The 22,385-nt window shown below is 54.3% G+C and overlaps 2 protein-coding genes across 8 annotated transcripts; both read right to left on the minus strand.

Annotated features, from left to right (window-relative positions):
- Positions 1-1,178: 1,178 nt before the first annotated feature.
- LOC147647248 (uncharacterized) lies at positions 1,179-9,182 on the minus strand. Of its 4 annotated transcripts, XM_086872555.1 has the most exons (16): positions 7,551-9,182; positions 7,123-7,194; positions 6,963-7,034; positions 6,810-6,875; positions 6,276-6,383; positions 5,550-5,621; positions 5,101-5,172; positions 4,827-4,898; positions 4,638-4,739; positions 4,085-4,192; positions 3,729-3,800; positions 3,569-3,640; positions 3,383-3,481; positions 2,879-2,959; positions 2,086-2,248; positions 1,179-1,555 (listed from the first exon to the last, which is right to left on the minus strand). In XM_086872555.1, exons 1-16 carry the CDS (start codon positions 7,645-7,647, stop codon positions 1,507-1,509), a joined length of 1,377 nt encoding a protein of 458 aa, XP_086728681.1. In that variant the 5' UTR covers positions 7,648-9,182; the 3' UTR covers positions 1,179-1,506. The 4 variants fall into 4 exon arrangements, with proteins under 4 accessions (XP_086728681.1, XP_086728683.1, XP_086728682.1 ...); XM_086872557.1 differs by lacking the exon at positions 6,810-6,875 and having other exon boundaries at positions 4,085-4,189; XM_086872556.1 differs by lacking the exon at positions 6,810-6,875.
- Positions 9,183-15,330: 6,148 nt separating this feature from the next.
- LOC111945812 (uncharacterized) lies at positions 15,331-21,679 on the minus strand. Of its 4 annotated transcripts, XM_086872544.1 has the most exons (11): positions 21,452-21,679; positions 19,445-19,516; positions 18,995-19,066; positions 18,721-18,792; positions 18,532-18,633; positions 17,978-18,085; positions 17,623-17,694; positions 17,463-17,534; positions 17,277-17,375; positions 15,983-16,853; positions 15,331-15,452 (listed from the first exon to the last, which is right to left on the minus strand). In XM_086872544.1, exons 1-11 carry the CDS (start codon positions 21,546-21,548, stop codon positions 15,404-15,406), a joined length of 1,686 nt encoding a protein of 561 aa, XP_086728670.1. In that variant the 5' UTR covers positions 21,549-21,679; the 3' UTR covers positions 15,331-15,403. The 4 variants fall into 4 exon arrangements, 3 of the variants coding, with proteins under 3 accessions (XP_086728670.1, XP_086728671.1, XP_086728673.1); XM_086872545.1 differs by lacking the exon at positions 17,978-18,085 and having other exon boundaries at positions 15,331-16,853; XM_086872547.1 differs by lacking the exons at positions 15,331-15,452; positions 15,983-16,853; positions 17,277-17,375; positions 17,978-18,085 and adding exons at positions 20,171-20,284; positions 20,864-20,935; positions 21,024-21,095 and having other exon boundaries at positions 17,496-17,694; positions 21,452-21,668.
- Between the last annotated feature and the right edge of the window lie 706 nt (positions 21,680-22,385).

Below are 22,385 nucleotides of genomic sequence, written 5' to 3' on the forward strand. Positions count from 1 at the left end.
GCCTGGCACTGCCACACGTCCCGGCAGGACAGGGGGTGCGAGGCCACCAACAAAGAGGGGAGAAGGAGTAGCAGCAGCAGCTCCGTGTGAGTGACGGTGAAATTCTCTTGTGCCCACCGCAGCATCTCTGCACCCAACGTGTCCTTCTCCCAAGCTGAAGAAAGCCCCCCAAACTGTCCCCATCCTCCTTTTTCCTGTCCCCTTCCCCCCCTGGGACCGGCCAAACTCTTTGTCTTTTTTCAAGCACCCACCAAGTACCCACAGTTAGGTTTTCCCCACAACTAATGGGTAAAAATTCCACAGGCAAGCCAGAACTAAAAAAAAAAAGGGACACCTAACCCCCAACAGTGTGTCTTAATCCCTCTTAGAGTAAATATTATCAATTAAATGCAACTTCCTGTTTAATTGCAGAAGTGGAAAAAATGTTCCAGAATTCTAAAACTACTTTGAAAAATATGTTATTAATATGGAAAAAGGGAAGAAACATTTGGGGATTACTTCCTACTAAAAATAATTCTAAATATTTCAAAAATATTCTAATTTTTAAAAATAAAAAATAAAGATAACAAGGTGGGTTCCCCAAGTCTGTCTGCTGCCTGCCCAGCCAAGGCTGTGGCCAGCCAAGCAGCTGTGCCAGTGCTGCTGGTACCAGCCAGACCCCAGAGCAGAAGCCCAAAGGTGTTGCTCAAGCTCTGCCTTGGCAGGAGGGTCCTGCCTTCAGTCCTGTCCAGACACCAGGGCCAGCACTTTCAGGGACAGAGGGTCCTGTTCTGGGTGGTGGCCGCACAGCGATAAGCTGATAACGCAGCTTTGGCAAGGAAAACAGACACGGGCTTGGAGACTCAGGAAGAGAGGTGCAGTTCTCCCTGACCGAATGTAGTGCTTTACATTCACACTGTTATAAATGCATATCATATTATTGGCTTTTCTCAAATATTAAAAGGAATCTTATATGTATAAGATTAGAAAATTTTTTTGTATTAATATGGTTTCCTTTATTTCTGTTATTGATGAAACTTTGAAATAGTGGTATAATACATATATGTTAAGCTTTGGCATAGTACTAAAACAAAAACTACTTTAGTTTGTATAACCCAAAGACTGCAAAAGATAGCTGGAGATGCCCCCTACATTCAGAAACTACCTTATCCAGATGAAGACAGCAGTGACCAGAACTCTGGGGGAGGAATTTATTGCATTTCTGTTATCAGGAAATGTAAATCTCATTGGCGCCAAGAAGATTGATCTATTGGGAAGGGGGCAAGAGAAAACTAAACAGAAGAACACCAAAGATCCTAAGAAGAATGTATGAATATGCATGAGAATTTATGGATATGTAGTAGGATTCTGTTTTTAAGGGACAAATCCTTTGTTAGTAAGGTGTGCTCTCTTGGCTGAATGCAGAGACACCTGGCTGTATCTCTGTACTTAACTTTATTTTTAGATCCGAATTATCTTTTCATTAAACCTTTAAATTCTATAAGAAAAATATGTGAACCTCGTTTTTCACAACACTGAGCTGTTTGGCCGGACATCTGAAGCTGCAGAGGCGCTCCTGTAGAGAAAGAAAGTGGCTGAGGCCCCCAGCTGCCGCTGGCACACAGGGACCCTCCTGCACAGCAGGGCCCAGAGCTGCCAAGGCTCCCCAGCACGGCTGGAGCTGCTGGCACAGCTTGGCCCAGCTGGACAGCTGCCCCTCAAGGCCCTGGCGAGCAGGGGATGGCTCTGGGCAGGGTCCCTGGCCAGGAGCGGGCCCCAGAGCACCTCTGCCTTTCAAGGGCAATCTCGTCCCCGCTCTTTCTCCTGCCCACCTTGCTTTGCCTCTGCCCGCTGCTCCTGGGGCTGCTCTTGGCCAGGCAGCCTCAGTGGCAGCCAGCACTGGCTGCAGCCCCAGCGGGCTCCCCAGGACAAGGCCCAGCAATTAAGAGGCCAATGAAAGCCCTGGGCAGCAGCAGAACTCTCAGCAGAGTGTTTTGGGCAACCAAGGACTAGCCACAAGTCCACAGCAGCTTCACTGGGAATGTTTCTATTCTACAATAACTTTCAAAAGAAGCTGTTTGAGGGAAAAATGAACGAAACACTCACCGTTTTGTCTTCCAGACATACCAGATTCCAACACAGCATAAAATGAAGACAAGCACCAAACAAAGCAGGCCTGCCATTAATTCTAGCCAACAGTGTGTTCCCTGACAGAAACCTCTTCCGATGCCCTTCTGGGAATTGGGAACACGTGTTGTGCCGGCTGCATCTGTGGGAGCAATGGGCAGCGTGAGGCCTGTGCTGTGCTCCACTGCTGAGCTGGCAGCACCGTGGGTATGTCCAGGATATTCCCTGTTTCCCCCAGAGCTGGGGCCTGCAGGCACCTTGCCAGCCCTTGGCACAGGCTGTGCCACACAATAAAACCCAGAAAGCTGAGAGGGGGACCTAGGGACAGCACAGCTGCTTGGGCAGTGACTCCTTCCAGGGACACGGGCCAAACCCATCCCTGAGCAGCCACTGCCACCCCTGACCCTCCCTGCTCTATGACAGCTCCCCCAGCCCAAGGGGACAGAGCCAGGCCCTGTCAGGGGCCAGTGCAGCCCCTGCCCAGTTGGGAGCCAGGGCTGGCTGTGGCCCTGGGATCGCAGCAGGGCTCCCACTTGGGGCTGCTCCTGTGCCTTGGGCCTCTGGATGCTTAGGGCCAACTCTGGGAGCAGCTGCAGTGGGATGGACACTGGTGCAGGAATCCCGATTCCCAGGGGCTGGGAATGAGCTCCAGAGGCCTGGAAGCCGAGGCACCTCCAGCTTTGGCTGCTGCTCAGCCATGCAAGGAGAGGCCCTGTGGGAAGAGCTGCTGGCACACAGCCCCACGGAGGGCTGAGCCCAGCACAGCAATTACCTCCTGTGCCTGGGCCCGTGCCTGCAATTGCCTCCCTTCCTTCAGGAAATGCCGCCTTCCATAGAGCCTCTCTGTCCATCCCTTGAGAAAGGAAGAGGCACAGCTGGATCAGATGGAACCATTACATAGCAGGGAAGTGGCCTCTTCAGGAGGCAGTGCTTGTCAAAGACATGGAAGAGGATCAGGAAAAGGCCCAGGCTCTCTCTTGTCCAAACCACCACCTCTCCTGATCTGCTCAGAGACCAGGAAGTTGCAGAGGATCTCAAGGTGTGCATGGGCCATGGTGCAGTTTGGGCAGCCTGCCTGCTGATGCCAAATGCCTTCCTGCAGAGGCTGGGCAGAAACTGCATCCGGGCCAGGCTGGGAAACAGCCCTGCAGGGCTTGAAAGCAGCAGCAGGGCAGCGAGGCTGCCATGGATCCCTTCCCATGGTGCAGGGCATGGCATGTCCAGAGAAAGCCCCTGACTGCTGCATCTCAGGAAAGGCTGAGGGAAATGCACCCACCACGCCCTTTGAGCAGTTCCTTCTCTATTTCTTTCAGGATGTGGTGTGACTCAAGTGATTCTTTCTGTCCTGTGGCTTTGTTCTTCCCTCTCGGAGGACCTTAACAAAAAATAGTTCCATTTCTCAGGAATGGATCCCAGAAAAGCAATGCTCAGCCTGTGGGTACGGCAGGGACACACCACTCACCCCTGCGATGGGAGCCGGGCTTGCGGGCAGTGATCAGCAAAGGAGCTGGGAAAGTCCTCGCTGCAGACACACCTGTAACTCAACAGCCACAGAAGCTTCTGTCACCTGGTTCCTACCAGGTTGTCAATGATTATTCCTTGATGGGACACTGAGAACATACCTGCAGGAGGCTCCAAGGGCTTCAAAACTTTATCCAGCCAATCTAATGGAGAAGCCATCCTAGGAAACTCATCTGGAAGGGAGCACAGATGAGAACCTTTTTCGGGGTGTGCTGGGATCGCCTTCAGCCTTAGGGAACTGGGCACTGCCAGGGGGTTGGGTAAGACCATGGGAGCCAGATGTCAATGGACATGGCCAAAGCTGTAGAGGGGCCTGGAATGCTCTGGGCTGGCTCCTGGTCACTCTCAACACTCTTTCCATGCCCTGTGCAACATCCCTGAAGGGTGGGCGCTCCCCAGCAGCAGAGATGGCAGCTCAAGCCTCAGCAGGGCTCAGGCCCAGAGGCACAGCAATTACCTCCTGTGACTGTGCCTGGCATGGCCTCCCTTCCTGCAGCAGAGGCTGCCCATGAGCCACTGCTTCCTCCGGGAAACGCTGCCTTCAGCACAGCCTCTCCATCCACTTCTGCAGAAAGGGACAGTTGGATCAGATGGCAGCATTCCCCACTGGGGAGGTGGCATCTTCAGAAGGGAATGCTTGCCAAAGACTTGGTTAAGGACCAGGATATCATAGAAACTTTTGGGGTTGGCCAGGGCCCTCCCTTCTCCAAACAGCTGCCATTTTTGGTCTACCCGGACACTGGGGAATACTACAAGATCTCAGTGTGGGCATGGCCTATGCTGCACTTTGGGAACCCTGTCAGCTGATGACAAATGCCTTCCTGCAGAGGCTGGGGAGAAGCTGCAGCCAGGCCAGGCTGGGAAACAGCCCTGCAGGGCTTGAAAACAGTAGCAGGGCAGCAAGGCTGCCATGGATCCCTTCCTGCTGTGTTGGGCACTGCGTGTGCAGATGTGCAGAGAAAGCCCCTGGCTGCTGAGTCTCAGGAGAAGGCTGAGGGACATGGACCCACCTTGTCCTTCCTGCAGAATTTTCTTCAGCATTTGCCTCATGGGTTTGGATGGCTCATGGGGTTTCATAACTCCTGTAGCTTTGGTATTTCCTCTTGAAGGACCTTAGAGGAAAATAATTCCATTTCCCAGGAATGGATCCCAGAATGCCAATGCTCAGCCTGTGGGGTCAGCAGGGACACACCACTCACCCCTGTGACGGGAGCTGGGCTTGTGTGCAGCAACCAACCCAGGAGCTGGGAAAGTCCTCCCTGCAGACACACCTGTAACTCAACAGCCACAGAAGCTTCTGTCATCTCTTCTGATCTGAACAGGCAGCACTGAGCCACAGGAGCAGTGAGAGGATCACACAGGGCGAGGGCACACATGTGCATGGCTCTGTCCTGGCACATGCAGCGATGCTCTCCTGGCCAAGCCTTGGGCTCTGAGCTGGCAGCTCTCCCAGGGGGAAAGGCCTTCACCTACCCTCACCATCTTCCAGAGCCTCAGTCCTGGGTGTGGGTTGGGAAGCCAGATCACCTTCAGCAAGAGGTTTGGCTGAAAAAGAGGTAGGACAGAACAGCTCTCGTGGCTCTGTAGGAGACCCTCAGGCTCCCTGGGGCTGGCAAAGGAGCCATGCAAGGCACAGCCCCGGGACACAGCCCTGGGCCCGGCCCCTTCCCTCTCTGCTCTTCTCCGTGGCTGCACAGAGCACATGGAAGGAGACACTGGCATTGTACACGGGAAGAAGATTGACAGCTAAATGCTCCTTCTTCCCACTGGTAGTGACCTGTGGGATCCCTCAGGGCTCTAGAAGGGAGCAGGGCGAGGTTTCCAGAGCCCATCAAGCCTGAGATTATGTTAAGAGATATGGCAAATGCTCTTGCCACCTTGTCATTTTGTGTTCTGTCAGTAAAGGGAATAGAAGAACTTGCCTCCAGCATTCTCCAAGATATTCAAAGTATCATTCAGTAGCACTTCCAAATAATTGAGGTTGAGTTCCAAATCTAGAAGGGAGCACAGATCAGAACAGTTTCCATGGTGTGCTGAGATCCCCTTCTACCTTAGGGAACGGGGCAGTGCAAGGGAGTCGCACTAAGGCTGTGGGTGCCAGATGTCAGTGGACATGGCCACAGCTGCAGAGGGGCCTGGGGGCTCTGGGCTGGCTCCTGGTCACTCTCCACCCTCTTTGCAGGCCCAGTGCAGCATCCCTGGGAGAGGTGGCTGGAGCAGCCCAGGCCCCACTGGGGCCCTCTCTCTGCCACAGCTGAAAGAATTGTAAAAGCAATGGGGAAGAACTACAGCAGGCAGTGCCACAACTGTCCCTCAGGCCCTCCCTCCCTCCTGCCCACGTTCTGCTGGGACAGCTCTCCCATCCCATAGGGATAGAGCCAGGTTCTTTCAGGATACAGTGGAGCCTTGCCCTCCCCCTCTGCCTATTCCCCACCATGGGCACCCGTTTGCAGCTGCTGCCAGGATTTGGGACCTGTCTCCCATGGAGGGACCCCAGCAGGACTGCTCAGTAGCCGAGTGCCCTGAGCCTGCTGGGGATAATTCCACTGGGCTGTGCCGGTCTTGTCTGGGCTGTGCCTGCACTGCCAAGCAGCAGAGATGGCAGCTCGAGCCTCAGCAGGGCTCAGGCCCAGAGGCACAGCAATTACCTCCTGGGACTGTGCCTGGCATGGCCTCCCTTCCTGCAGCAGAGGCTGCCCATGGGCCACTGCTTCCTCTGGGAAACGCTGCCTTCAGCACAGCCTTTGGGTTCATCTCTGGAGAAAGGAAGAGGGATACATGCATCAGGTGGGGCTGTTTGTTCCCCAACATGAAGGTGGCATCTTCAGGAGGCAATAGTTGTCAAAGATATGGATAAGTTTCAGGAAGGCATCCAAACTTTGGAGCCAGGCCAGCCACATCTACCACAAGACTGGGAAATTGCAGGGGATTTCAGGGTGTGCATGGCCCGTGCTGCAGTTTGGGCTCCCTGTCAGCTGATGCCAAATGCCTTCCTGCAGAGGCTGGGGAGAAGCTGCAGCCAGGCCAGGCTGGGAAACAGCCCTGCAGGCTGTGAAAGCAGCAGAGGGGCAGTGAGGCTGACATGGATCCCTTCCTGCTGTGCCGGGCATGGCGTGTCCAGATGTGCAGAGAAAGCCCCCGGCTGTTGAGTCTCAGGAGAAGGCTGAGGGACATGGACCCACCACGGCGTCTCTCCAGATCACTCAACATCTTGTGTCCTGTAGGTTTGTTCCTCCCTCTAGGAGGATCTTAACAGAAAGTATTTCCATTTCAGATGAATGGATCCCACAGAACCAGGGCTCAGCCTGTGGGATCAGCAGGGACACACCACTTACCCCTGTGATGGGAGCTGGGCTTGCGTGCAGCAACCAGAAAAGGAGCTTGAAATGTCCTCGCTGCAGACACACCTGTAACTCAACAGCCACAGCAGCTTCTGTCACCTGCTTCCTGCCAGGGTGTCAGTGTTTATTCCTTGTTGGGACAGTGAGAACATACCTGCATGGGGCTCCAGAGGCAGAAAATCTTCATGAAGCCAAGCTGCTGGAGAAGCCTTCCTACCACCCTCATCTGGAAGGAAGCACAGATCAGAACCATTCCATGGTGTGCTGGGATCCCATTCTGTTTTAGGGAACTGGGCGCTGCAAGGGGGTCAGGTAAGGCTGTGGGTGTCAGATGTCAATGGACATGGCCAAAGCTGCAGAGGGGCCTGGGGAGCTCTGGGCTGGCTCTGGTCACTCTCCACCCTCTTTGCAGGCCCTGTGCAACATCCCTGGAAGGGCAGTGGGACCAGCCCAGGGCCCCTGAGGCCTCTGTCCCTCCCATAGAGAAAACCCTCCCTAAAGCCCTGGGGAAAACCATCCCCAACACTTCCCAGGGAGAAGGGAGCACTGTCCCAGGAAAGGGAAGCCAGGCCGCCGGCTCACCTGCTCGCCGTGCTCGCCACGGAGCAGCCTGGGCAGCCCTGTCAGGCAGGGCCACTGCCAGGAGGAGCAGGAGGAAGAGGCGCAGAGCAAAGGCCATGGTGCCTTGCCCACTGCCAGTCCTGCAGCTCTTGCTGCCACCACTGTCCTGACACCGCTGTCCCAATGTCAGCACCGCTGCTGCCGCCGCCGCTGCTGCCACAACAGTCGTGGTCAAGGACTGACTGCTCGGTCCTTGTGGTGCTGGGCAACCACGGGGCTCTGGGACCTCTGTGACCTCAGAGCCTGCTGTCACCTCAGCCTGCTGTCACCCCAGAGCCTTCTGTGACCTCATGGCCTTAAGTGTCCGCCCCAAGTGTACTCCCATCTGTACTAGAGGACTGCTCTGACTGTGAATCTTTGACTTCATCAAAGGGTTATTGCTAAACAAAACCTTGGTTTTGCCTGCTGACATTGCTGGACAGGCAGTGTCCCAGGAGATGCTCTTGATGGTTGCCTCTTTTCCTGGGCATGGCACTGGAGGAGGTCCAGGCCCAGGTGATGCCACTGAAGGAAATGTGCCCTCAGCCCAGGGACGCTCAACACAGACTCCCCCAGCCCCTCGGGGCCCTGCCTCTGGTCACAGCAGCCCCTGCCTGGCTCCTGCCTGCCCACACCAGGGTCAGCCCTGCCTGCTCCTGGACATGGAGCTCAGCCAGGGCTGGTGCTGTGTGGGCTTTGCTGGTGGTACCAGCCAGACACTGGGGTGAGAGCTCCATCTCTTTATTGGAACAGAAGAGCTGTGCTGGGCCCTGCCCTGGCAGGAGGGACCCACCTTCAGTCCAGGCCGCAGAGCAGGGCGGGTCCCTTCAGGGACACAGGGCCTTGCTTTGGGTGGTGGCAGCATCTGCACAGCAGCAAGCTGGTAATGCAGTGTCGTGGTTTTAAACCAGTAACTAACAAAAAAATGACTTCTTTTTTGCTGTGAGATATGGATTAGAACAAGAGCAAAACAGGCTTAAAACTTAAAAGGAATAAAGAAAGATTATTGACAAAATATAAGAATAAGAACACCAGAATAAACTTCCAGAAAACTCTTTTTATCCCCTACTACCCACCATTCTTTTGTTCACATGACAACACGGAGAACAAAGAACCTTGGAACTTTGGTGTCCAGAACAGTCCCTATTCTCGCTAGAGTCTTCTAATCAGTCTTTGTAGAGGAACAGAAGTCTCTTTCTGCTAATCTATAGAGTTTCTCACAAGAAAACTATTTCTGCTATAGTTTTCTATTGCCCTGATGTCAGCTGCCCAGAAATGATGCTACCAGAGCTCACTCCTCCCATTTCACATCACTCTGAGATGTGTATGGGCCATGAGTCTAGGGATGGCATTTAAAGGATGAGTTATTCAAAGGCAAAAGTCTTCTTCATCTGTCTTTGTGAGCTCTACTGGAAAACAGTTTTCTCATTGGCTCTCAAGGCCTCAAATTTTCACTTCACCCTGTTCCAGCACCTCACTGCACCACAATCACTCTATATCCAATCATAGTAATAGAATACTAGTACTATATACTCTAGGAGTGGCTCAGAAGAAGGGGCTGCAATCCCCCAAGGCCTGGGCTGCTCCAGGCCGCTCCTGGTGCCTTGGGCTGTTGAAGGGGTGCCGGGGTGGCCTTTGTGACACAGGCACAGGGTGCCGGGGTGGCCTTTGTGACACAGGCACGGGGTGCTGGGGTGCCCTTTGTGACACAGGCACAGGGTGCCGGGGTGGCCTTTGTGACACAGGCACGGTGTGTCAGGGGCCGTGGTGACACGGGACCTTGCGGTGCCCAAAGTCCATTGTGACATGGCAGAGCCCCGCCCCGGCTGGGGGGTATATAAAGGGCTTGTGGGGCCTGGGTCAGTCCCAGGACAGTGGCTGTGTCCAGGTACCTGTGTGCGCCAGAGGACTGCAGGCAAGGAGGAGGAGAAGGCGAAGCCCAAGTCCCAGCCCCCCAGGCCCTGGCCCGGCTCACAGAGAGCCCAGGCCTTGAGGGAGCAGCAGGAGGAGGCTGAGAGGGCAAGCAGAGGGAGGAGAGGAGCCGTGGAGTCCTGCGCTGAGGAAGAGCCAGAGCTCTGCCGAGGAGAAATGAACAAGTTCCAGCAAGGGACGCCAGGGGAAGCCTGCACTGAGCCACAGCTGTCCCCAGGAGAAGCCCAGAGCTGCCAGGAGCTCTCTGAGTGGGATGAAGGCCTTGAGCAAGAGCTGGTCCAAGTATGGGGGAGCTACTGGCATTTGTGGGACTGGGATGAGGGCAGGGAGCAAGAGCCCTCCCCAGTTGTCTCCGAGTGGGGCGAGTGCAGGGAGCAGGAGCCGTGGCAGGCGGACAGCGATCACTGTCAGGAATTCTCAGATTGGGAAGAATCTCCTGAGCAGCGGCTGTCCCCAGGAGAAGGCACGAGCCGCCGGGCACTCTTGGACTGGGAAGCTTGCCGCAAGCAAGAGCTGTGCCAGGATGGCCAGGAGGTGACTGGAGGCAAAGCAAAGAGAAAATCCTCCAGGTCCAGCTGGGATGATGACAGTGATGGAGAGCTGGCTCAGGACAGCAGGGAATACTGTGACATCCTGTGCAGCCAGCTCAAGGCCTGGCAGCGGGAGGATGATGACTGGGATGAGGTGAGCGTCCTGGAGCTGCACGAGGAAGGAGAAGAGGCCAGGCAGCAGAGACTGGCAGATTTAGCCCAGGAGGGAATCCTGCTGCCTGTCCCTCGAGAAGCTTGGGTGGAGTGCCAGGAGCCCAAGCTGTGCCCACAAGAGCAACTGTGTGCCGGGCCTGGCCCTCTGGCAGCCCAAGCCACGGTGGAAGATGTCTCTTCTCCTGGGCAGCTGCTTCCCCACAGGAAAGGCCGCTCGCTCTTGAGGTGGGCGCTGCAGGTGCTGCGGGGGCTGCGGGGGCTGCAGGGGCTGCGGGGGCTGTTCCGCTGCCCCTGCCTGGCGGCACAGCCACAGGATCAGCGCCCGCTGCCAGCAGCGCCGGGCTGCAGATGGCGGCTGCCCCGCGGCCTGCCCGGCGCCCCGAGGGAGCCGCACGGGCTGCCCCGGCCTGCGCTGGCCCTGTGGGCCGAGCCGGCCCCAGCCGCTCTGCAGCACCCCTGGGGCAGCTCCCCGAGGGCACACGGCAGCCCAAAGCGGCACCCGAAGGGGGACCCTCGCTGCCGAGGCTCAGCGCCGCATCCCGGCCCATCGTCCGGCCGGGAAGGCACCTGGAAAGTCATCGGCTCCCAGCGGCAGCCTGGCACCGCCAGTGGCACCCCTGCACCGGGTCCCCGAGGGCCACAGCCACACGGCTCTTGGCCCTTTGCAGGGACACTGGCTCCAGCTCCTCCCTGCTGGACTCCAAGGCCATTTCCTCTCCTCCGGAAAGGACTCCATGCTGATCCTGGGGCACTTTGGCCATGAGGAATGGACACAGACAGGAGGTGTTGCTCCCAGGACACGACGGCGGCCTGCTGGACTGCAACACACACAGTTCTAACAAAAGAAAAGAAAGTTGTGTTTAGAAAGTAGTAGTAGGAAAGAAAAAAACCCCAACCCCCAACACCCCACCCCCCCACTAAAACCTGCATAAGACCCTCCAGAAACCAAAAAATGATAAAGAATAAGAATAGGAATATTAGGAAGAAGAGGTAGAAGCTGAAGTAGATGAAGACATAGTAGTACTTAAAACATGGAAAATTAAGAATAAGAATAAAATGTTGGAGTCTGGAATACAGAGTGTGTGCCCTTGTTTCTGATACTTAGTTATAAGATCCAGGTATAGGTTCCCCCAGGCAGGGCAGGTCCCTGGGTGTTGCCCCTGGCCCAGATAGTTTTCAGATGGGAAAAACTATCAGAGGTAAGGTTTTAGAAGACAAAATGTCTTCCCTGCTGACAGCACCGTAAGGAATAGCTGCAGGGCAGAGTTTAAAAACAGAGGTTGTCTTGACCTCTCTATGGCCTTGCATGGTGCTCAGCATGATAGATCAGGGGAAAAAATATTATAGTGGTGTGGCAGCAGCCTCAGGGAGACAAAGAGTTACATTGTCCCACCCCAAACCCCTTGAGAAGGGCGGCCCAGGAGTTCTGATTGGGTTTGCATCCCTGAGGGGTTCTCCCTTGGTGTGCTTCTACTGCTCCCTGACCCTGAACTCCACCCTCAAAGGTGGAAACCCTCGGGGGTTCTGTCCCTCAAAAACCCCTGCTGTGCCTCTGTTCAGAGCTCTCTGTTCTGGACCTGACTTTGTTCCCATGCTGAATAAATGGTTTCATGAACGGGAGCCCGTCTCGGTTGGTGTTTGATGCTGGTTCCCAGAATCCTGCTGCTTCTCTGGACGAGATCCTGGAGTTGCGGACTGCAATAGCAGGGTATTGGATGAAATACACAAATTGACACATTGGGGGACGCAGGGTCTATGTGTCCACTCCTTGAGGGAGAACATCTGCATAGGGGTTTATGATATAGCAAAGGCCATCACTCAGGGCTGTGTAATGTGTCAAAGGGTAAACGAACGAGTGATGACGAAACCCGTACCAGGGGGGAGGGAACTAGCGGAGAGACCCTTCCAAAATGTGCAAATTGATTTCACAGAAATGCCTCTAGCACAGGGATACAAACACCTGCTAGTGATCGTAGATAACCTGACCCATTGGCCAGAGGCTTTTCCCACTTGGAATGAAACAGCGAGAGTAGTAGTCAAAATACTTTTGGAACATATTGTCCCCAGGTATGGGTTAATCAATAACATAGACTCGGACCAAGGCCCCCATTTCACTGCCCGTGTCCTCCAGGAAACCACTGAAGCCCCGGGGATAAAGTGGAGGTTACACACCCCATGGCATCCCCAGAGCTCCAGTCGGGTAGAACGCATGAATAAGACCATAAAAACGACCTTAACCAAGCTGACTCTGGAGACTAAATTAGATTGGATAAAATGTTTCCCTTTGGCTTTATTACATATAAGAACCCGACCTTGAGCAGATTTAGGGGTATCCCCCTATGAAATGTTATTTGGACTCCCCTTCCTAATTACTCCTTACAGCACTGCCCAGTATACTGAAGGGGAGGAAACCTCAAGGAGGTATTTGGAAACTGTTGTTAAAACTTTAGAAAACCTCAGGAAAAAAGGGTATCTCCCTCAAACTCCTCCCTTTGAGGTAGACACACACCATATTAACCCCGGGGATTGGGTATTGGTAAAATCTTGGGCTAACTCTCCTCTCACTCCAAAGTTTGAAGGACCCTACCAATTTCAACTCACCACACACACGGCTGTGAGAACCCGGGAAAAAGGGTGGACACACGTGACTTGAGTTAAAGGACCAGTGGCACCACCAGATGGGGAAGTAAACTCTGAAAAAGATCCCTCTAACTGGACTGTTGTCCCCAACACCAAGGACTTGAAAATAACCTTAAGAAGGAAACCCAGAGACTAAAGTCCCCAACCAGGAACTGGAATTACAACAGTTGTTGTTAAGTGTTCTCTTGGCTGCAACATTTGTGGTTAAGTGTTTCTTTAAAGTTTGTGAACTAATGTTAAAGTGTTTTCCAGTTGTGCTTAACTTGTAACTATATTATTATTATTATTATTTTAAAAAGTAAAATAACCCTCCCCTCCCCCCCGAATAAGGCTCCAATTTCCTAGCCAAGACTATATCCCTCCCTGGGCAACTTTTCCCAAGACCAAAACCGACAACAGTAAAAAGGAGAAGGACAAAAAAAATAATAAAGCTGTAAGCCTTGGACCCAGACTCCCAAAAAAGTGTGAGGAAAACCCCAAGAGGCAAGACCAGGGGAGATCAAACATGGTTCCTGCTGACCTCTTGGGAGTCACGGACAGGAGGGAGCCTAAAAGGATCATCACAAGGCTCATGGTAGGTCTGGTGATAGCAGTGCACCTCACCAATGCCATGGGGACAGACTCTTGCATGAAATGTTATTATCCCTTGTATGATGGGGAAAATCTAGGGTCCCTGGTAAGGGTCCACACAAATTTGAGTCCTTCTTGTTATAACAAATCACAATTAGAAGAATGCCAAGAAAACGGAAAAACATATTGGATTACCAGAAATACAGCCACTTTTAGAGAATGTCTTTTGGGAGACTGTCCCATGAGGGATACTTGGCTGTGCTTTGAAAAGAACGAACCAGTAAAAGGTGAACCTGATGTGGTAAAGGAGAAAAGAGTGGACATGAGCGTGGGAAATGAAGAATAGGAAAATTTGAGTGGGAAGAACTTGTTCATTGATTCAGCTGAAAAGATCAGCAAGGAATTAAATATAACTGATTGTTGGGTATGTGGGAGTACTAAAATGTCTGATATTTGGCCCTGGGAGGGAATTAGCTTAAAACCTCGAGAAATTTTAAGCATAAAACGAACTGGGGAAAACCAAAGAACACCAGGGTATAGGAGAAGGGAAAAATGGGAATTAAAGGCTAAGGTAATTGGGGAAGACTGTATTCTACAAACTGGAAAAAGATATAGAACCCTGGTGGGGCGGATGGCATGCAAAAGATATCTTATAATGAAGAATCTAGGAATTAAATGAGTTCCCCAAGAGCCCAACCAATATTGGTCCTTAGACAAGAGGGAAAAAGGGTGCATTCATCATGAAGGATATAACCTTTACGAATGTGCAGAAAAGGGGATCAATCCCTTCTGGGGAATTAGAAGCCTATCAAAGCATTGTTTTATAAATGCAAAGGCAATTTCGGGTTATATAAAAGAGAAATTTATTATAAAACAATAATAAATTCGAACAACGAGAAAAAACAACAATAAAATAAGCAGCGCAGCGCTGGGTGGACAGGGTCTATACACAAGGTATAGGTGCTCCCAAATCCACGCCTGAGAGTCACTTGGCCTGGGTTTTTATAGGAAGTTTGTGTCCCGAGGCCAAATTCCAAGCAGGCACCCTTCGCTAAGAGGTTCTTGATTGTTTGAAGAATAGATTTCCTGGCACCGGAGAATAGAGTCAATAGACGCTGGGCAGAGGCTCCTCATATGTAAAGAGGTCCAGGATGTCTTTTTGATATCATTTTGGTCCGGGCCATTAGGGTGGAGTGGTGGGACCCATCCTGGAGCCGATGGCTTATCTCGGCTGGCTCCTCTTCCTTTGTCTAGTTTTTTTTCCACTTCTCCAACACAGGCGGGCAGGGCGGAGGTGCTCAGGTCCGGCGATATCTCGTCCGGCCCGTTCTTTTGTTTGTTCGATGGCCTGGGCTGATGTGCCTGCTTGTGATCGTTATCTGGGTGTTTGGCTGCAATCTGTTGCCTCTCGGAGGAGAATCACGACCAGATCCGGAGAAGGACTTATTCCCACTACATGTTGTATTTTATGCCATTGGAATCACATATATATATATTTTATTTATACCCTTTACGAATTTTTACTCATAGATTAATTTATTACAGCATAGTATTAAAACAAAAACTACTTTAGTTTGTATAACCCAAAGACTGCAAAAGATAGCTGGAGATGCCCCCTACATTCAGAAACTATCTTACCCAGATGAAGACAGCAGTGACCAGAACTCTGGGGGAGGAATTTATTGCATTTCTGTTATCAGGGAATGTAAATCTCGTTGGCGCCAAGAAGATTGATCTATTGGGAAGGGGGCAAGAGAAAACTAAACAGAAGAACACCAAAGATCCTAAGAAGAATGTATGAATATGCATGAGAATTTATGGATATGTAGTAGGATTCTGTTTTTAAGAGACAATCCTTTGTTAGTAAGGTGTGCTCTCTTGGCTGAATGCAGAGACACCTGGCCGTATCTATGTACTTTATTTTTAGCTCCGAATCATCTTTTTATTAAACCTTTAAATTCTATAAGAAAAATATGTGAACCTCATTTTTCACAACACTGAGCTGTTTGGCCGGACATCTGGAGGTGCAGAGGCGCTCCTGTAGAGAAAGAAAGTGGCTGAGGCCCCCAGCTGCCGCTGGCACACAGGGACCCTCCTGCACAGCAGGGCCCAGAGCTGCCAAGGCTCCCCAGCACGGCTGGAGCTGCTGGCACAGCTTGGCCCAGCTGGACAGCTGCCCCTCAAGGCCCTGGAGAGCAGGGGATGGCTCTGGGCAGGGTCCCTGGCCAGGAGCGGGCCCCAGAGCACCTCTGCCTTTCAAGGGCAATCTCGTCCCCGCTCTTTCTCCTGCCCACCTTGCTTTGCCTCTGCCCGCTGCTCCTGGGGCTGCTCTTGGCCAGGCAGCCTCAGTGGCAGCCAGCACTGGCTGCAGCCCCAGCGGGCTCCCCAGGACAAGGCCCAGCAATTAAGAGGCCAATGGAAGCCCTGGGCAGCAGCAGAACTCTCAGCAGAGTTATTTGGCCAACCAAGGACTAGCCACAAGTCCACAGCAGCTTCACTGGGAATGTTTCTATTCTACAATAACTTTCAAAAGAAGCTGTTTGAGGGAAAGATGAACGAAACACTCACTGTTTTCTCTTGCAGGCATACCAGATTCCAACACCGCATAAAACGAAGAAATGCACCAAACAAAGCAGGCCTGCCATTAATTCTAGCCAACAGTGTGTTCCCTGACAGAAACCTCTTCTGATGCCCTTCTGGGAATTGGGAACACGTGTTGTGCTGGATGCATCTGTGGGAGCAATGGGCAGCGTGAGGCCTGTGCTGTGATCCACTGCTGAGCTGGCAGCACGGTGGGTATGTCCAGGATGTTCTGTTCCCCCAAAGCTGAGGCCTGCAGGCACCTTGCTGTCCCTTGGCACAGGCTGTGCCACCCAATAAAACCCAGAAGGCCAGGAGCAGAGCCCGGGGACAGCGCAGCTGCTTGGGCAGTGGCTCCTTCCAGGGACACGGGCCAAACCCATCCCTGAGCAGCCACTGCCTCCCCTGACCCTCCCTGCTCCGTGACAGCTCCCCCAGCCCAAGGGGACAGAGCCAGGCCCTGTCAGGGGCCAGTGCAGCCCCTGCCCAGCTGGGAGCCAGGGCTGGCTGTGGCCCTGGGATCGCAGCAGGGCTCCCGCTCGGGGCTGCTCCTGTGCCTTGGGCCTCTGGATGCTTAGGGCCAGCTCCAGGAGCAGCTGCAGTGGGATGGACACTGGTGCAGGAATCCCGATTCCCAGGGGCTGGGAATGAGCTCCAGAGGCCTGGAAGCCGAGGCACCTCCAGCTTTGGCTGCTGCCAGGCAGTGCAAGGAGAGGCCCTGTGGGAAGAGCTGCTGGCACACAGCCCCACCGAGGGCTGAGCCCAGCACAGCAATTACCTCCTGTGCCTGGGCCCATGCCTGCAATTGCCTCCCTTCGTTCAGGAAATGCCGCCTTCCATAGAGCCTCTCTGTCCATCCCTTGAGAAAGGAAGAGGCACAGCTGGATCAGATGGAACCATCACATAGCAGGGAAGTGGCCTCTTCAGGAGGCAGTGCTTGTCAAAGACATGGAAGAGGATCAGGAAAAGGCCCAGGCTCTCTCTTGTCCAAACCACCACTTCTCCTGATCTGCTCAGAGACCAGGAAGTTGCAGAGGATCTCAAGGTGTGCATGGGCCATGGTGCAGTTTGGGCAGCCTGTCTGCTGATGCCAAATGCCTTCCTGCAGAGGCTGGGCAGAAACTGCATCCAGGCCAGGCTGGGAAACATCGCTGCAGGGCTTGAAAGCAGCAGCAGGGCAGCGAGGCTGCCATGGATCCCTTCCCATGGTGCAGGGCATGGCATGTCCAGAGAAAGCCCCTGGCTGCAGAGTCTCAGGAAAGGCTGAGGGAAATGCACCCACCACGCCCTTTGAGCAGTTCCTTCTCTATTTCTTTCAGGATGTGGTGTGACTCAAGTGATTCTTTCTGTCCTGTGGCTCTGTTCTTCCCTCTCGGAGGACCTTAATAAAAAATAGTTCCATTTCCCAGGAATGGATCCCAGAAAAGCAATGCTCAGCCTGTGGGTACGGCAGGGACACACCACTCACCCCTGCGATGGGAGCCGGGCTTGCGGGCAGTGATCAGCAAAGGAGCTGGGAAAGTCCTCCCTGCAGACACACCTGTAACTCAACAGCCACAGAAGCTTCTGTCACCTGCTTCCTACCAGGTTGTCAATGATTATTCCTCAATGGGACACTGAGAACATACCTGCAGGAGGCTCCAAGGGCTTCAAAACTTTATCCAGCCATTCTAATGGAGAATCCTTTCTGGGAACCTCATCTGGAAGGGAGCACAGATCAGAACCATTCCATGGTGTGCTGGGATCCCCTTCTGCCTTAGGGAACTGGGCACTGCCAGGGGGTTGGGTAAGACCATGGGAGCCAGATGTCAGTGGACATGGAGGAAGCTGTAGAGGGGCCTGAAATGCTCTGGGCTGGCTCCTGGTCACTCTCAACACTCTTTCCATGCTCTGTGCAACATCCCTGAAGGGTGGGCACTCCCCAGTAGCAGAGATGGCAGCTCAAGCCTCAGCAGGGCTCAGGCCCTGGGGCACAGCAATTACCTCCTGGGACTGTGCCTGGCATGGCCTCCCTTCCTGCAGCAGAGGCTGCCCATGAGCCACTGCTTCCTCCGGGAAACGCTGCCTTCAGCACAGCCTCTCCATCCACTTCTGCAGAAAGGGACAGCTGGATCAGATGGCAGCATTCCCCACTGGGGGAGGTGGCATCTTCAGGAGGCAATGCTTCTCAAAGACTTGGTTAAGGACCAGGATATCATATCAACTTTTGGGATTGGCCAGGGCCCTCCTTTCTCCAAACCAACACCATTTCTGATCTACCCAGAGACCAGGGAATCCTACAAGACCTCAGGGTGGGCATGGTCCGTGCTGCAGTTTGGGCTCCCTGTCAGCTGATACCAAATGCCTTCCTGCAGAGGCTGGGGAGAAGCTGCAGCCAGGCCAGGCTGGGAAACAGCCCTGCAGGGCATGAAAGCAGCAGCAGGGCAGCAAGGCTGCCATGGATCCCTTCCCGCTGTGTTGGGCACTGCGTGTGCAGATGTGCAGAGAAAGTCCCCAGCTGCTGAGTCTCAGGAGAAGGCTGAGGGACATGGACCCACCTTGTCCTTCCTGCAGAATTTTCTTCAGCATTTGCCTCATGGGTTTGGATGGCTCATGGGGTTTCATAACTCCTGTAGCTTTGGTATTTCCTCTTGGAGGACCTTAGAGGAAAATAATTCCATTTCCCAGGAATGGATCCCAGAATGCCAATGCTCAGCCTGTGGGGTCAGCAGGGACACACCACTCACCCCTGTGATGGGAGCCAGGCTTGTGTGCAGCAACCAACCCAGGAGCTGGGAGAGTCCTCCCTGCAGACACACCTGTAACTCAACAGCCACAGAAGCTTCTGTCATCTCTTCTGATCTGAACAGGCAGCACTGAGCCACAGGAGCAGTGAGAGGATCACACAGGGCGAGGGCACACATGTGCATGGCTCTGTCCTGGCACCTGCAGCGATGCTCTCCTGGCCAAGCCTTGGGCTCTGAGCTGGCAGCTCTCCCAGGGGGAAAGGCCTTCACCTACCCTCACCATCTTCCAGAGCCTCAGTCCTGGGTGTGGGTTGGGAAGCCAGATCACCTTCAGCAAGAGGCTTGGCTGAAAAAAGAGGTAGGACAGAACAGCTCTCGTGGCTCTGTAGGAGACCCTCAGGCTCCCTGGGGCTGGCAAAGGAGCCATGCAAGGCACAGCCCCGGGACACAGCCCTGGGCCTGGCCCCTTCCCTCTCTGCTCCTCTCCGTGGCTGCACAGAGCACATGGAAGGAGACACTGGCATTGCACATGGGAAGAAGATTGACAGCTAAATGCTCCTTCTTCCCACTGGTAGTGACCTGTGGGATCCCTCAGGGCTCTTGAAGGGAGCAGGGCGAGGTTTCCAGAACCCAACAAGCCTGAGATTATGTTAAGAGATATGGCAAATGCTCTTGCCACCTTGTCACTTTGTGTTCTGTCAGTAAAGGGAATAGAAGAACTTGCCTCCAGCATTCTCCAAGATATTCAAAGTATCATTCAGTAGCACTTCCAAATAATTGAGGTTGAGTTCCAAATCTAGAAGGGAGCACAGATCAGAACAGTTTCCATGGTGTGCTGAGATCCCCTTCTACCTTAGGGAACCGGGCAGTGCAAAGGAGCCGTGCTAAGGCTGTGGGTGCCAGATGTCAGTGGACATGGCCACAGCTGCAGAGGGGCCTGGGGGCTCTGGGCTGGCTCCTGGTCACTCTCCACCCTCTTTGCAGGCCCTGTGCAGCATCCCTGGGAGAGGTGGCTGGAGCAGCCCAGGCCCCACTGGGGCCCTCTCTCTGCCACAGCTGAAAGAATTGTAAAAGCAATGGGGAAGAACTACAGCAGGCAGTGCCACAACCGTCCCTCAGGCCCTCCCTCCCTCCTGCCCACGTTCTGCTGGGACAGCTCTCCCATCCCATAGGGACTGGGCCAGGCTCTTTCAGGATACAGTGGAGCCTTGCCCTCCCCCTCTGCCTATTCCCCACCATGGGCACCCCTTTGCAGCTGCTGCCAGGTTTTGGGACCTGTCTCCCGTGGAGGGACCCCAGCAGGACTGCTCAGTAGCCGAGTGCCCTGAGCCTGCTGGGGATAATTCCACTGGGCTGTGCCGGTCTTGTCCGGGCTGTGCCTGCACTGCCAAGCAGCAGAGATGGCAGCTCAAGCCTCAGCAGGGCTCAGGCCCAGGGGCACAGCAATCACCTCCTGGGACTGGGACTGTGCCTGGCATGGCCTCCCTTCCTGCAGCAGAGGCTGCCCATGGGCCACTGCTTCCTCCGGGAAATGCTGCCTTCAGCACAGCCTCTCCTTCCGTCTCTGGAGAAAGGAAGAGGGATACATGCATCAGGTGGGGCTGTTTGTTCCCCAACATGAAGGTGGCATCTTCAGGAGGCAATAGTTGTCAAAGATATGGATAAGTTTCAGGAAGGCATCCAAACTTTGGAGCCAGGCCAGCCACATCTACCACAAGACTGGGAAATTGCAGGGGATTTCAGGGTGTGCATGGCCCGTGCTGCAGTTTGGGCTCCCTGACAGCTGATGCCAAATGCCTTCCTGCAGAGGCTGGGGAGAAGCTGCAGCCAGGCCAGGCTGGGAAACAGCCCTGCAGGCTGTGAAAGCAGCAGAGGGGCAGCAAGGCTGACATGGATCCCTTCCTGCTGTGCCGGGCACAGCGTGTCCAGATGTGCAGAGAAAGCCCCCGGCTGCTGAGTCTCAGGAGGAGGCTGAGGGACATGGACCCACCACGGCGTCTCTCCAGATCACTCAGCCTCTTGTCTCCTGTAGGTTTGTTCCTCCCTCTAGGAGGACCTTAACAGAAAGTATTTCCATTTCAGATGAATGGGTCCCACAGAACCAGGGCTCAGCCTGTGGGATCAGCAGGGACACACCACCCACCCCTGTGATGGGAGCTGGGCTTGCGTGCAGCAACCAGAAAAGGAGCTTGAAATGTCCTCGCTGCAGACACACCTGTAACTCAACAGCCACAGCAGCTTCTGTCACCTGCTTCCTGCCACGTTGTCAGTGTTTATTCCTTGTTGGGACAGTGAGAACATACCTGCATGGGGCTCCAGAGGGAGAAAATCTTCATGAAGCCAAGCTGCTGGAGAAGCCTTCCTACCACCCTCATCTGGAAGGAAGCACAGATCAGAACCATTCCATGGTGTGCTGGGAACCCCTTCTGCCTTAGGGAACTGGGCACTGCAAAGGGGTCGGGGAAGGCCATGGGAGCCAGATGTCAGTGGACATGGCCAAAGCTGCAGAGAGGCCTGGGGAGCTCTGGGCTGGCTCTGGTCACTCTCCACCCTCTTTGCAGGCCCTGTGCAACATCCCTGGAGGGGCAGTGGGACAAGCCCAGGGCCCCTGAGGCCTCTGTCCCTCCCACAGAGAAAACCCTCCCTAAAGCCCTGGGGAAAACCATCCCCAACACTTCCCAGGGAGAAGGGAGCACTGTCCCGGGAAAGGGGACTGAGGCTGCCGGCTCACCTGCTCGCCCTGCTCGCCACGGAGCAGCCTGGGCAGCCCTGTCAGGCAGGGCCACTGCCAGGAGGAGCAGGAGGAGGAGGCGCAGAGCAAAGGCCATGGTGCCTTGCCCACTGCCAGTCCTGCAGCTCTTGCTGCCACCACTGTCCTGACACCGCTGTCCCAATGTCAGCACCGCTGCTGCCGCCGCCGCTGCTGCCACAACAGTCGTGGTCAAGGACTGACTGCTCGGTCCTTGTGGTGCTGGGCAACCACGGGGCTCTGGGACCTCTGTGACCTCAGAGCCTGCTGTCACCTCAGCCTGCTGTCACCCCAGAGCCTTCTGTGACCTCATGGCCTTAGATGTCTGCCCCAAGTGTACTCCCATCTGTACTAGAGGACTGCTCTGACTGTGAATCTTTGACTTCATCAAAGGGTCATTGCTAAACAAAACCTTGGTTTTGCCTGCTGACATTGCTGGACAGGCAGTGTCCCAGGAGATGCTCTTGATGGTTGCCTCTTTTCCTGGGCATGGCACTGGAGGAGGTCCAGGCCCAGGTGATGCCACTGAAGGAAATGTGCCCTCAGCCCAGGGATGCTCAACACAGACTCCCCCAGCCCCTCGGGGCCCTGCCTCTGGTCACAGCAGCCCCTGCCTGGCTCCTGCCTGCCCACACCAGGGTCAGCCCTGCCTGCTCCTGGACATGGAGCTCAGCCAGGGCTGGTGCTGTGTGGGCTTTGCTGGTGGTACCAGCCAGACACTGGGGTGAGAGCTCCATCTCTTTATTGGAACAGAAGAGCTGTGCTGGGCCCTGCCCTGGCAGGAGGGACCCACCTTCAGTCCAGGCCACAGAGCAGGGCGGGTCCCTTCAGGGACACAGGGCCTTGCTTTGGGTGGTGGCAGCATCTGCACAGCAGCAAGCTGGTAATGCAGCTGTGACAGGGACATCACGTATGG

This window comes from Cyanistes caeruleus, unplaced genomic scaffold (assembly GCF_971803275.1).
Source record: "Cyanistes caeruleus unplaced genomic scaffold, bCyaCae1.hap1.1 HAP1_SCAFFOLD_65, whole genome shotgun sequence".
In the NCBI taxonomy this organism is placed as follows: domain Eukaryota; kingdom Metazoa; phylum Chordata; class Aves; order Passeriformes; family Paridae; genus Cyanistes; species Cyanistes caeruleus.